At 50.7% G+C, this 13,926-nt stretch overlaps 1 protein-coding gene across 1 annotated transcript in view; it reads right to left on the bottom strand.

Annotated features, from left to right (window-relative positions):
* ITPKB (inositol-trisphosphate 3-kinase B) overlaps nucleotides 1–13,926 on the bottom strand; it is a 65,661-nt gene that overhangs the window by 15,037 nt on the left and 36,698 nt on the right. The window contains exon 3 of the mRNA XM_058019385.1: nucleotides 110–209. Coding sequence (XP_057875368.1) covers nucleotides 110–209 — 100 coding nt within the window. The remainder of the gene's footprint in view (nucleotides 1–109; nucleotides 210–13,926) is intronic.

The following is a 13,926-nucleotide window of genomic DNA, read 5'->3' as shown; positions in this document are numbered from 1 at the left end:
TGTGACACTCATGCAGCAGCCTGAAGCAATTGGGGCCAGCAAAGCTCATTAAGCTGGGATAATGAAGGTGGCCCTCCCTGTCCCACTCTGTCCCTCCCCATGTCTGTACCTGCGTGTCCCGCTAGCTGGATCCAAGGGTACTTCTTCTTGAAAGACATCACAAACGGGGACCAGTGCACCATATTCTTGATCTTCCTCCATGACTTGCTCTAAGGGGAAAAAAAATCATGAAGGTGAATGCAATGTTTTAAGCTTTTACTGACTGTAAAGTCACTTCAGGCAGCACGCAGCTGTTCTGGACAGGGAAAGAGGCACCACAGCCAGCGCAGGATGGAAGCAAACAGAAAATCTGCTCTTTTCCCATTGTGCTGTGCCAAGCCACTGGGCCTCAACTCTACATTCAAAAATCACGAGTAACTTCACTCAAGTGGATGGTGTTACAGCGTTGTTCCAGTTGGCTGCTGCTGCAGAGCGCCCAGCCATCCGCACTGCCTTGTCCCTGCTGCTCCCTGCATCCCTCTGTGGGAGCAGCAGGGACATTAACCCATCCCTGGGCACTGCACCACAGGGACATTAACCCATTCTGGGCACCACAGGGACATTAACCTATTAATAGGCACCGCAGGGACATTACCCCATCCCTGGGCACCGCATTAGCTAGCAGCAGATGGAGAGGGAAGGCAACCCAGGACTGCCATCCAGCCACAAAACCGAGCTGCAGGTCCTGAGGGGAACAAGAGCACAGGCACACAGAGGCTCCCTGCCTGGCTTTTGTTCCCCCTGAAAGGCAGCTGCTGTGTCCATTAAGCTGGCAGCCCACGTGTGTGCTGATCCGCCCGCTCTGGCCCATCTGTAACTACAGTTCAGAGAACAATTCCCTGCTGACACGTTGTGTTTCTCACCAGATAGATTGCTCTAAACTATTTACATGACTCTAAGAAGGCTGCACTGGAAGGCACACAGCCTCCCTCAAGGCTCCTTCCTGAGAGTTTTTCCCTGGATTGTTCTAGGGAACACACCACCAGCAAAAGGCAGGGGATGACCTCTTATCTTGGCCCCAGAAGGTGACGGCACAAACAAATTATGTGAACGATATACAAGGGCAACAATGGAAAAATGCCTTCTTGCAGGAGCTGGGACAAACAGTGTAGTCCTTGGCTGCTCCAAGCTCCTGGGTTCAGCTGGAAGCCAGCAGATAAATTATCCTCATTTGCTCCGCTGTGAAGGCATGGGAGGGAGCCTTCCAGAAAGCCGAAGTAATCTCTTCCTCGTGTTTGGAGAACTGGCCCCTGTTCCAGTAATGCTTCACAGACAGGCAGGGAAGAGCCAGCAGCCCCAACTTGCAGTTTGGATGCTTGCTGGGGGTGAACTCACGGCAGAGGAATCCGTGCTGGGAACTGCTGACATGTTTAAAATGGCAAGCAGCAAGAAGCCAGACAGATATGTTCGTGTCTAAAGCGTGGAAATTACACCAGGGTTATCCCATGCACCAGCCCGATGGGGAGCAGGGAGATGCAGGGTGCTGGGCAGCACAGGAGTGGCAGAGGGGAACAGTCAAGGTCTTTCCCCACTTTGCAGCCTGGCAGGAGCAGGGCAGCCCTTCCCTGGCAGGCTGCCCGTGGCTGGGAGCGTCCCAGCACAGCCTGGCACTGGGACAGCCTTGCAGGAGTTTGGCAGGAGCTGCCCAGGCACGGGGTGACACCGGGCATCCCCTTCTCCAGGGCTCCTCCACGCCGAGGGCTTGCTTGCTTTGGCAGGGGGGTCGGGCAGTTCCCTACCTGACATGAGGATGGATGTTTTTATTTCCACACAGAGTGCCAGAACTTGTGTGTTTTAGCTGTTCTTTGTTCTCCTTCTGGCAGAGAGCAAAGGGGAAGTGGGGGGGTGTCCCCTCCTTTTGTTTTTAAAATAGTAACACCAAGTCCTGGCTGATGTCATGAAAAAAGGGAGAAGAGAAAGTCTCCGGGGGAGTTTGGACTCTAAAGGACTGTGACCACCTCATCTAAAAGAAGGAGTCCTCCCCTCACTTGCAGCACAGCATCGTAAGTCACTCAGTCCCAGGAAACATGCCAAGGCAATGTGCCTTCCCAAGCCAAGATTTTGGTTCATGGTGGTTAGAGCTTTATAGTTAAACCCTTGAGGTACTTCAAAGTGCAGGCAGAGTGGAGGCAAAGAGTCCCTAAAGCAGGGCAAGCCACTCTGGCTTCTCCCTGCCAGGGCTTTCCCAGGAGTGATGCTCTCCATTCCAGCACTGCTCCCAGGGCAGGATAATGACCCTGAGTCCCCTGGAGACACAAAACTCAACAAAAACCAACCCTTCTGCTGATCTGAACGGGTCACAGAGCCAGTCACTCTGCACAGCCACCCCAGGAACAGGTAGCACATCCTCACCCCCTCTATGCCAGAGGGAAATGTTTTCACCCAGGCCTCACCCAGTTTCAGGCACACCTTTAGCCAGGTATTTCCAACCCAAGTTTTAAGGACATGTGTAACAACCTCTTTTATGGCGAAGCTTGAGGCACCTTCATCCATTTCAAGCCACTCCCAACCTGCTGGAAATCAGCTGTCACTGCTGCAGGGGTGTCCCACAATGCTGATTCACAGAGCCCCTTTCTCCCTGCTTCCCACAGGGGCAACCACTGGACACTAGTAGGGGAGAAGAGGGACTACTGTCCCTCCAATTCCTTCAGGAGCCACTGAAATTTTTGTTTAACACCTGAGCCCCCTTCCAATGAAATAAGGAGAAGTTTGCTTCACCAAAAGAATGTTGCTGTGTAGTGGCAGTGCTCAAAAGGCTGAGTTTTGCAAGGACAGATTCTCTACTAAACCAGCAGCAGAGGGGATCCCAGAGGAGCAGCACTGGCCAATGCCCCCAGGGATCCTGCCTTTGCCTGAAGACAGCAAAATTCTCCCTAGGTAGAGCGTTGCTCCAGAAAGTCAGCCTTTGTACTTTCCCTTGAGAGATGGGAGGTGGCTTTTAACCATCTGCAGGGTCCTTCACCGTGGCAAGAGGTCTCTGTTCATTCAGACAATGATGTGCAAGCAGAGATCTCAAAGTCCATGGTTTGGGATCCCAGCCATGCCAACCTCATGCCAGGCTCTGCAGCCAGCCATGGAAAACCAGAGCCACAAGGTTCACACCACTCCAGTCTCACTCCACATGCAGCAAACAGCCCCTCCACTGCCTCCTGCCCTGCCTGGTGCTATTAATAGGCAAATTGAGTATTAAGGCTATTTACAGTAAAGAAATCTTCTTTAACACTGTGTCAGCCTGTTGGGAACCATAAGGTCGCCGCCTCCGGGCTCTGCAGTAGTCTGTAACTTTTGGTTTACATTTCAAGGAGTTATTTGCTCACACATCCAGGAGCACAGGCACAGCTGTAGGTGCATGGAGGTGTGGTAATTCCCTCAAAGGATTTTTCACCATACTGAAAGAAACAGCTCTGCAATTACCAAGTGATGCAGGTGAAGGGCAGATCTGTGCTCTTCTCATTTGCCTGCAGGTGGTAATTTCAAAAGTGGAGCACATTTCCAAACCTTTTGCATGATCAAAGCCTGCACCTGATGTGGCACCCTGGCTCCCAGCTCTCCCCCAAACCAGTCCTTTCCCTCCCAGAAAACTCAGGAAGCTGTGTGCACTGACTGCACTCCTGCACAGGCAGCAAGAGCATGGAGCCTGTATAAGCAGGGAACATGCACGAGGTGTCTGATGCAATTCAACACTTTTTATTTAAAACCTGGTTCAGCATCAGCAAATGCCAGCTGATTAGCTGTTAAGTAAATTATTTAGTGACTCTGGAAATATATTTAGCAAGGAATGGCACCGTTTTCCCTAATAGTCTGCCACATGGAAAAGAGGCTCAGCAAGTGCAGAACCAACTCTGAAAAAGAACTTCTCAGGGTTTCTGCAGCACTCTGCTTCTGCCTCTGCCCTCTTACAGCTTTTGCTTGCTGCACAGAGCAGTATCCCAAGCCAGGAGTGGGATACAGGCCAGAGGAGTTAATCCCTCCCAGTGAGCACCCACAATTGGTCAGGGGGAGAGGAGTGCTGGCAAAACAATTTTATCGGCTGTATGTTTAACTTCACTTATCTGAAGCTTAAAGCAAACTCTGGGCTTTTCCCATCTGTCAATAGAGGTTCATATGGAAAGAACAACACAGGAGAATTTAGTGCCAGTGCAGAAGGTCAGAGGATATATTGTGTTTAATTAGATTAAACAAAAAGTGACTGATGAGCCCAGTGCTCGCTGTACATTTTCTCTACTGCATATTTATTCCTTTAATGTCTGCTCAAAGGAGATGTGCCTTTCTCAGACTGCCTGCTGCCTCCCTTTCCCAGCATGGACACTGGTGGAGTTTGACTGGTGTTATTCCCCATGCATGGAGCCAGCAGGGTGCTCTTCTCTTTCCATGCATTCAGCCAGAGAGATAGGCAGTAACTGATTTAATTTGCTGAAATTATGCTTTCCTATGGTTTTACAGGACCAAAGGTTCCTGGAAATAGTAGGAGCTGGACCTGTATTTTAGTGCTTTTTATTAACATGGTTAGAGGCAAGATTACACAGCTGGGCCAGGGGATGGAAAAGAGTGGGAGCAGCATTAAATTAATTATTTTCCCAATTGTGAAAAGAACTTCAGCTCCTTTCTCCCAGGGAAATCATGAAATATCCTAGGATCAGAAGAGATGGAGGACAACGATGAAGAGACAGTAGTGTCACCAATGCCCACTGCTTCCCCAGGCTTCACTGGAATTGCTGCAGCCCAGGGACTTGCATAAATGACCCCCTGGCTGTCCCTTCCCTTTGCAGAAAGCGCTGCTCCTGGGGGCTTCACCTCCAGATTTTCTAGGAAGTGATATGAAGCTGTGCTGTTGCAGGCTCCAAGATGTTTCACTCACAACTAGGAGAGTCAGGTGGCCAGAGCCTTTCTGATTTAAAAAACCAAGGCAGCAAGGGCTGAGAAGGGCAAACTTTGCTCCACAGAGCCCTCCTCTTTAACAACTAAATGAGTGGAGGGAACTTTTGCCTGCAGAGCTCCCTCCGTGCCAGCCCGCTCCACGGCCGTGCACATCCAGCCAAGGAAAAGGAGGCCATTTAGTTTTCCATGTTTAAAAAGAATGAATGTGTTTTCTTTTGCTCTTTAAAAAGCAGTTAAGGTTTCCCTAGTGATGATTGTTTCCCTTGACTGGGAAAAACCTTGTCACTGCAGCCTTGGTGGGGAGGCCAGCTTTGTTCATTGTGCTGGCGGCCGGGCGCGCAGGGCAGAGCTGGCAGGTACCACGGAGTGAACGCCTCCTCCTCCTGCTGTGTCCTGCCTCGGGGCTGACCAAAATGCTGCAAACACACTCAAAAACCTGGGATGTGATGATGCAGGACTGGGGTTCTGCTTGGCTTTGCCATCTCTCAGCCCCTGGCTGCCTCTGTCCTTCAGGCTGTGACCGCTGTCCCTGATGCTGGCAGCAATGACAGCCCATATTCTGAATTGTCTTCCTCCTTCTCATCCTTGCTGATGCTTCTGTACTGCACAGCAGATAAACAGCCTTGTTTTGGCCAGAGGAGCAGCTGGCAATGGAGGAGAGGGGTGTTGGATCAGTGGGCATTTCTTGATTTAGTCACAAAAGACATAATATAAAAGTTTCAGCAGCTCCCCAAAACCTGGTGGAAGCAATGCCAGTCCCACAGATACCACTGAGCAAAGATAAAGTGAGGCCCAACATCAGGCTTCACTGAAGTTAATACAAGGAAATACAGTGTGATGACTGACAGGCATTTCTGGTTGCCTAGATATTCTAGTGTAAAGCCTTATTAGATAAATTATTTTGATGACTGTGGTATAGATGCTCCTGTTGGGGTGTAGTTACTTCTGTTGGGGTGTAGCAGCTTCTGCTACTCTCCAAGGTCTCCATCTCATTCAGAGTGAGGAAAAAATCCTAAAACATGCACTCTTTTACTTCAAACACTTTGTTTTTCAGAATGGTCTTGTTTTAGCCAGGAAGGATTTTGCCTTTCACAAGAGAGAAACCCCTCCCCTCTGGTTTTGTGAGGAATGCCCTTTTCTCCAGTGGGATCAGGGAGTTGTCCCACCAAGACCAAAGATCTGGGGTAGAGGGTCACAGAGATAAAGCTACTGCAGAGATCAGCATGTGTGATAGAGGAGTCTCGGTAAAAAAACGCCTGAAAGCCAGGAACATCTGCTCAGATCATGGAAAAAATATTCCAGTGTATTGGAAAACAAACAGGAGCTTGTTGCTCCCTCTTCCTGCTTGTGATGAAGGCAAGGAGAATCAGAAGGAGCAGAGGCAGATGAGTGAGCAGCAGCCCTCCAGCCTGACAATGGAAGGAAGCAGAGCAGCTGGGAATGGGAGCACAGCAGTCCCCAGTGCCTGTGGGACATTTGGAACCTCCTCACCCACAAAGTGTGAGCAGAGTGGAGCAGGAGCCACGTCAACCATTTCACCACACTCAGGGGAAATGGCTACAGAGAGGACAGTGCTGTCAGACCTCTCTGGCCAGTCTGGCAAAGAAGAAGACAAAAAGGCCTAAGTGAGAGTGAAGGCAAAGCCTTCTGTTGTCTCTATGAGGCATTTCTTCTGGTGGAGAGCCTTTACTGAAGCAAAGCTGAACACCTCCTAATGCACATCAGCCACAACTGACCCTCCCATAAAGCAGTGGAATTATTAATTGCCAGCATCAGATATGCTCAGCCTGCTTTCCTGAGTGGGAACTGCTCCAGATCTCTGCAAATGTATTTGTTACTCATTATGTACACAGCAGTAAGATTTGTTAAGCAATTTTCAGCTTGGAAAAGGTGAGTGATTCAGAAACAGCTAATCACATTTGGTGGACTGCTACCTAAGCTGTACAATGCTTCTTCCCCAGAAAGCAGCTAGCCTTTAAAAGTCAGCAGACTATAAAAATCCTTGCTGGTAGCCAAAAGTGGGCCTTGGTGAGCTGATTTGTGAGAAGAGCCCCAGAGCAGTGCAGCTCATTGGTGCACAGAGCTGCAGGCAGCCAGATCAGGCGTCCAGCTGAGAAACGGGATGTGCTGCCCAGAGATCTGACCCTGCATCCCTTTTATCAGGGAACTTGTCATCAGCTTTGATGGAAACTGCTCTGTTTCCATCTGGAGACTTGTGTCTGATCCCTTTCCCAGTTCCAGGGTATTCACCACCATCTTTCTGGTTCCAAACATCGTTCCAGCTCCTCAGCTCCTGCAGCAGCACAGTGCATGCTGGGGACATGGGCTCCTGCGCTTGTGCTGGCTCCAGCACTTCTCACTCCCAATGCTGCTGGCAGGGAAGGATCCCTGCAGCCTTCCCAACCCTGCCACTGTGAATCCCAAACTGCTTCTAGCTGCTAAATGCTGAAGAGCTGTGCCCTTCTTGACAGCAAACAACTGCACTGGTCTCTAGTTATTGATTTGAAGTCCAGCTCAGCTCCCTACAGGCAGAGGTGCAGTTCAGGATACAGAAGAGACAGGTCCTAAAAGTCACAACAGAGGGCAGTGGTTTTGGTAAGGCACAGCCTTCCTGCAAGGAACAACCTGAATACAAAATCCTGCAAGGAACAACCTGAATACAAAACCTGTGCTTGTACATGTCAGGGATCTGGGATGGGAGCTGTAGGCTCTGCCACATCCTCCCAAGGGATGAGCCAAACCCTGGAGTCCTTTGGGAAAGGGCGGTGCCAGCACGTTCGGAACACAGGTAGTCAGGCCAGCAGGAGACCATAAAAGTGCCAGTTATCTCCAATCTGGCTGATTTAGACTGGTAGAGTTAATCACAGGACAGAAGCTGCCAAACACTCCCAACTACCTTCAATTTGAAGGTAAGTTTTTAGAGATTTAAACCCCAGGATGACACATTTACAGCCTGCCTGGAGGCACTTGGGTCAGAGACACAAACACAGGAGTAACCTCAATGACTGGAACAAAGCAACACTTTGTCCTTAATAAAAAACCTGGGTTTTTTTGAGTCTGATTTCTTTCTGTGAGCTCCAGGAATGACTGAAATGCCCAGAGCTCATGTCCCCAGAGAAGGGGGCTGCACAGGGATCTCCTCCCCACACAAAGCTCAGAGCAGGCACACGCTGTGGTGTGATGATACCACATCACTCATCCTTTCATTCCGGCACTACCTAGCAGGGTGGACACGGGCCAGACAGGGCTGCCACTGGGTCCCAGTGCTGCTGAGGCCATGGGAAGCATTTCCTCTGGCATAGCACAGAGGGCATTGATATGGATGCTGTACATGCAACACCCTGGCAGCATAATGCCCATAAGCACTGATGATAAACAAGCAAGGCTAGCCAAGCCAAGTCATGCCATGCCAGTGAAGTAATCTGCAGGAGAAGCTGGGTGAGAAAGGCCTGGCTTGCAGACTTGAGTTTTGCGGTTGCTGAAACCCCCAGACTGGTTCACACTGGTTTGGGACACAGAAAATATTTCCGTTGTTGTTCCCTGGCCCTGTCCACTCATGGAGTTAGATCCCTGCTCTTCTGCTGTTTGACCATAACTGCACTTCACTTTGTGGATTGTGTGCATGAGAAATGCATCTCTCCCATGAGCACTTCCAGGGAAATACTCAGATACTTTTGGAGTGCCTTCTGTGAAGTGGGAAGGCAGAGCTGGAAGGGAAGAAAAGAAGGGGCCAAGCTCTGGCTGTGGAAATTTGTTTAGAACAGAGAATTTTTAAAATTAGTCATTAGTGCTGAACATGCTCACATTTACTGGGTATAGGAAGTGTAAAAAGGTGATTTAGAAGAGCAGTTATAAGTTTCACAAACATGACTAAATTCTAAAGCTAAATGTTCAACAGGCGTGACCTTTTAATTCCCCTTTAAATCAGTTTAGCACTTTCATTTGTGTTTGGAGTCCCTCGTGTTTGGATAGCACTTTGGTGATTAAAAGTACTGTTTAGGAGTTTTATTGTCTCTCCTGCTTTGGAGCTGGGACCACAAATCCCCTGCTAAGTGGCTGGAGGAGTTTCTGCTTGCACAGGAGCTGCTGGGAGCACCAGCCTGCCCTGGCCAGCACTGCCAACCCATCACCATGGCATGGTCCCCTTCTCCCGGGCAACTCCTAACCATCACCAGCAACCAGCAGAAGCTGCTCCAGGAATGGGAGCGCAGTCTGAGCCTCCCTGGTCTCAGATCCTTACAGAAGGAGCACATACAAACACGACAGCTTTGGGAAACCTCTTTGCCCAGAGAGAGGCACTGCCAGCAGCCACAGGCACACACGGCACACATCACCCAGACCTGCTGTGTATGCCCCACACAGTGCCCAAAGCATCTCCCCACGAGACTCAGCACAGCAGCTCAGAGGCTTTGGTCTCTAAAGAGCACTAAGAGCTATTAAAAAAGTGGGCTAAACCTGAAGGCAAAGAGAGATTTGTTACAGGCACTGAGCACCCACAGAGCAGTCTCCCTGTGTGCTGCAGCTCAGCTCAGCTTTTCTGCTCTGCACTACTCCTGGAACCAGGGCTTGTGGGCATCCATGGGACTTCTCTCCCTCAGAATAAGAGAGACACAAGCTCATTCACCATGGTGAACTCTGCTTCTGAGCCCACCTTGTGGGTGCCCTGAGGCTTCTCCCCCACCAGCTTTCCAGCCACACTGCCCTGATGGATATGGGAAGCACAAACCATGCGCTTTAGGAGCAGCTGCTTGTGGGAACTCCTTCCTCACTGGACACATCAACCACAGGCTCCCAGGAGCATGGCAAGACCAAGCTAATTACAGGGCTTCAAACATGGACCAGCTCACATGCTCAGCTGCTCATTCCCAATTCTCCACACAGGCTGAGAACAGGGACTCTATCCACATTTCCTTCAGCTAGATTACCCCACTCCCTATCCACACAGATCCAGCCCCAGGTGCACTCATGCTCTGCCAGGCAGGGAGCTCCTCAGTGCCACACCCAGAGCAGGCTCACCCAGCCTGGCGGGGACACAGGGTGGCACCGGAGCTAGGGCACCGGCTGTGAGCAGCCATGTGGGACCCTGGAGACCAGGATGGAGGGAGGAATTCTTGTTAACAGCACACCTCAGCTGCCCCCCAGCCCACTGCAGCAGAAGGGCTGGCAGCGAGCAGACCTCACAAACAACCAGCAGTCATTTCATCCTTGGCTTCATTCTCGGAGTCAGAGCCTTGCACGCACCCCTTCACCATTTTAGCTATGAGTCATGGAAAAAAAGTCAGCTGCAGCTACAGAGCCCCACTCCTGCAGGGCCAGGTACCTACCTCTGCTCCCAAAGCCAATGTCCTGGCACGCCTGCCTGCTGGGAAAGCATCCGAGGGGCCGGCTGGGCAGCGCTGTGCCAGGGAAAGGCCGGCACGGCGCTGGGGGACGGAGCTGTCACGGCAGCAGGCAAGGAGGTTTCATCTTCCACCGCTCCCTCCACGCTGCCTCTGAGGCTTGTGAGCAGAGCTGGCGAGCCCTGCTGCACCCAGGCACTCCCCTGAGCCCTTAGGGAAGGGAATGGGATCCTCAGACACACAGAGGGTTACCCAACCCTACGTCCTGGCGCGGCACGCAGTGCTGGATCTTCCAACCCAACCGTGCGCTGACACGCAGGGCTGGGGCGGGGGAAGAAAAAGAGGATTTCAGCTGTTTAACTTCTAAGAAATTGAGGAAAAGCTGATCACTCCTGTGAAACTGGCTGCAATCTCCTCAGAGCTGGTACATGCCATGCTGCCAAGGTGTCAGCTGGGGAAACACTGAGTTTTGGTGGGAAGAGGACTGCAGGGGCCAGCAAAGAAATTTGCTGCTTTGGTGCACGTTCACAACCTTACACAGGGTGCTGGGGAGGAAAAGGTTTCTCTAAGTCAAAAGGGAAATGCACATCCGAAACAGGAAAATGGAGCTTTCTTTTGAGCATTAATTGCAGAAAATCACCTCTGCAGAAAAATCACCTCTGCAATGGCTGTGTGATGAATCCCTGCAGCAGGGAGAGGATGCTTGGGGAAAAACACCCTGTCCCTGCTAAATCAGCTCACTCAGGACCCCAGAAAAGCCCTGGGGGCTGCTGCTGGCCCAGGCACAAATGGGGACATGCTGAGGTTTTGGGGGGAAACACTGCTCAGTCAGGGCAATAGCAGAGTTGGTGAGTGCCCTGCGTGGGAGTCCCGGATGTGGGGAGAGAGGGTCTAAGTTCTACAGCAATGCTGACAACAGGCTGACCACAAACAGCATCACCCAAGGATCACCCAGGCAATTCAGGTTTGTAAAGACAGATCCAGAGATCTTATTGCTTTTTTTGGAAAAAAAAAAAAAAAAGTGAAATTGTTTCTAAACTAAATATTTCTCTTGAAAGAGGCTATTTTAAGGCGGGTGGAATGACACAGTGTGACATCCTTTAAGGAGGTGGAGATCACGGGTTTCATATTAAAACTCAGATAGTCTTTCTTGGAACAGCATGTTATGGTTGAAGAGAATTCTAGTGAATTTTCTGGTCCAAAAAAGGAGACAAACATGAAGGGTAGTTATCTCCAGCCCTAAAATAGTGAGGGCACTTGCAATACAATGAACAGAGGCAATACAATGAACACATTATAAACATGGGTGTAGCACAGGCAGAGTTTAGCCCATTGTGTACTGGAGTTTCTAAATATATTCTGGCTTGAGGGAAGAGCAAGGGAGAAGAGAAAGGAACATAGGGAAGATGCCCAGTCTTCTGAACAACTGGGTTTTCCATCAAGGCACAAGCCCACGATCTCTGAGGCTGCATCTGTGGGTAGCAGCCGACTGCTGAACTCCTCCTGCTGCAGGCAACTATGTTTAGCTTCTCTTAGAAGGTGAAGGAAGCAGAATAGGAGGAAAAAAACTTAGTCATCTTCTCCCCTCAGACATTTTGCTGTTCATTTACTTCAGCAGCACATGAAGCACTTAGTCACTCCGTCTCCGACGGGCTTTTTTCTATTTTTATTTTTCCAAATCAAAACAAGAAGATATAAAGGAGGTTCCTTCCCAAAGAAGCAGCTGGTGGAGGAGGCTGGGGATGTGAGCAGCGAGTGACCAGGACTTCACCCCACAGCTCAGTGGCTGCTGCAGACACGCAGGCAAGTGTTTGCATGCAGGAACAGACAGGGCAGGAGCTGCCGCTTCCTCTCGCTCAGCGACAGCTCCATGAGCTGCTCCAGCCAGCCAAGGTGCCAAGCATCCTCTGGAGCTGGGATCTGCTCCGTGTACAGGCACCTGGCACCTGCCCTCACAGTAAAATCAGTGTTCTAACACACCACCCATGCTCCAGGTGTTTGCCAGCAGCAAGGACTATCTTGCAACCTAAGCCACACATCCAGCTTGGATGTCCTCCATTCTCCAAGTCAGAAATACAGTGTCAGAGCAGTACTTCCTTTGGGGTTGATTTTAGCAAGCCAGCCACCAGAGCTCCTGCAATGCAGTCCTGAAGGACAGAAACTTTTGTCAAAAATGGCTTTGTCCAACAGTGTTGTAGAACACTGGAAAACTGCTGCCCTTCCTGACTCCTCTCATCCTCAGGAGAGCCCTTAACACTGTCCCTTCCTCCAGTGAGCCTTCTGACTGTGAAATTCTCTGGACATATTTAAAAAAAGACTGGACACGGCACTTGGTGCTATAGTCTTGTTGAGGTGTTAGGGCATGGGTTGGACTCGATGATTTCAGAGGTCTCTTCCAACCTCATTATTCTGTGACTCTGTGAAATGCAGGCACCAACACCAAGGTGCACACTGGTGCTGAGACGCAGCCTCAGAAGGGAGAGCTTGAACAAAAAAAAAAAGGGACAGCAAGGAACAAAGAGTGTCAGAATGCAAGCACAATCTAGAACTGGGCATTTGGTTTCTCTCCTGTGCACAGTATCCTGAAGGGTCCAAGGACAGGGAGGCAATCCCCAAACACCCATCATTTCTCCCCCACCAGAAGCAAGCCCACTGCCATGGCAGTGACCCAGCGCTTTACTACTGACTCAGGATGGGTTTTGTGGAGGGCTCAGAAGGCACCCAGATGGCTCACAGCTTCCTGTTGCTCCAGCTTTACAATAAAGCAACATAAATACATCTTCATTCTTTGTTGACATTTGATGCTGCACAGCAAAACAGGCATTGTTAACCTAAAAATAGGAAACGCTGTGGCAGCTTTGAAGAAATTCAGCGTTTTTCCTGTACTGATGCAAACCCTGTGGCCGAGTGCCAGATTCCTCTGTCCTGCTTTGAAGCACGACGAAATTCTTCGCGGCGCTCGTAAATCAGCGCTTTGTTAGCACCGGGCAAGCTCCAGTGACACCAGCAAACCCTGGTATTTCCTCCTTCTGCCTCGTAGGGGAGGGGGGGATGCTCGATGCTGCATTTCATCCCCGCTGGACGATGATGGACAGCCCTGCGCGCCTATTGCGGAGCGCGGCGCAGGCGGAGTTGCCACGGCAGCCGCTGACGCACAGCCGGGCCCCACTTCTACATTTTTCCATTACACGGTGCTGAAGCTTGCAGAGCAGGAGGTAGTGAGTGAGCCACTCTCCTGAGTGAGGCACTGAGAGGCCAGCGAGGTGGCAGGGCAAGCCCTGTGCTACTCACAGCGCGTTTAAAAGGAGGAGAGCGCGATGCGGCCAAAATGAGCGCATGTTTTCAGAGCTGGCTTGCAAAAAGGGCACACCTAGCACTACGTTTCTCAGAGTGTGGGTATAGAAAAGTCAAGGCTCCAAGCAGAGAGAGGTGTGGGTGGAGAACCAAAAATTCCTGGTGGCTTTCCTTGAGGAGCATAGGGGGAGGATGGGCTGACAGTCCTCACTGCAGCATGTTACACCAGTGTGTCTGTACCACAGGCACTGCTGCCAGCCCCTTCACTGTGTCCCACCCACAGGGATGCCCCTTTCACTGCTGTGCCACCATCCCCAGAGTGATTTAAGGGGGCTGAGCCAGCCCTGCTCACTCTTGGGCAGGGCCTCTGCCTTGC

The sequence above is a fragment of the Melospiza georgiana genome, chromosome 3 (genome assembly GCF_028018845.1).
Source record: "Melospiza georgiana isolate bMelGeo1 chromosome 3, bMelGeo1.pri, whole genome shotgun sequence".
NCBI lineage: Eukaryota > Metazoa > Chordata > Aves > Passeriformes > Passerellidae > Melospiza > Melospiza georgiana.
The sequence above is the reverse complement of the archived record's forward strand: the minus strand, read 5'-3'. Positions and strand labels throughout refer to the sequence as shown.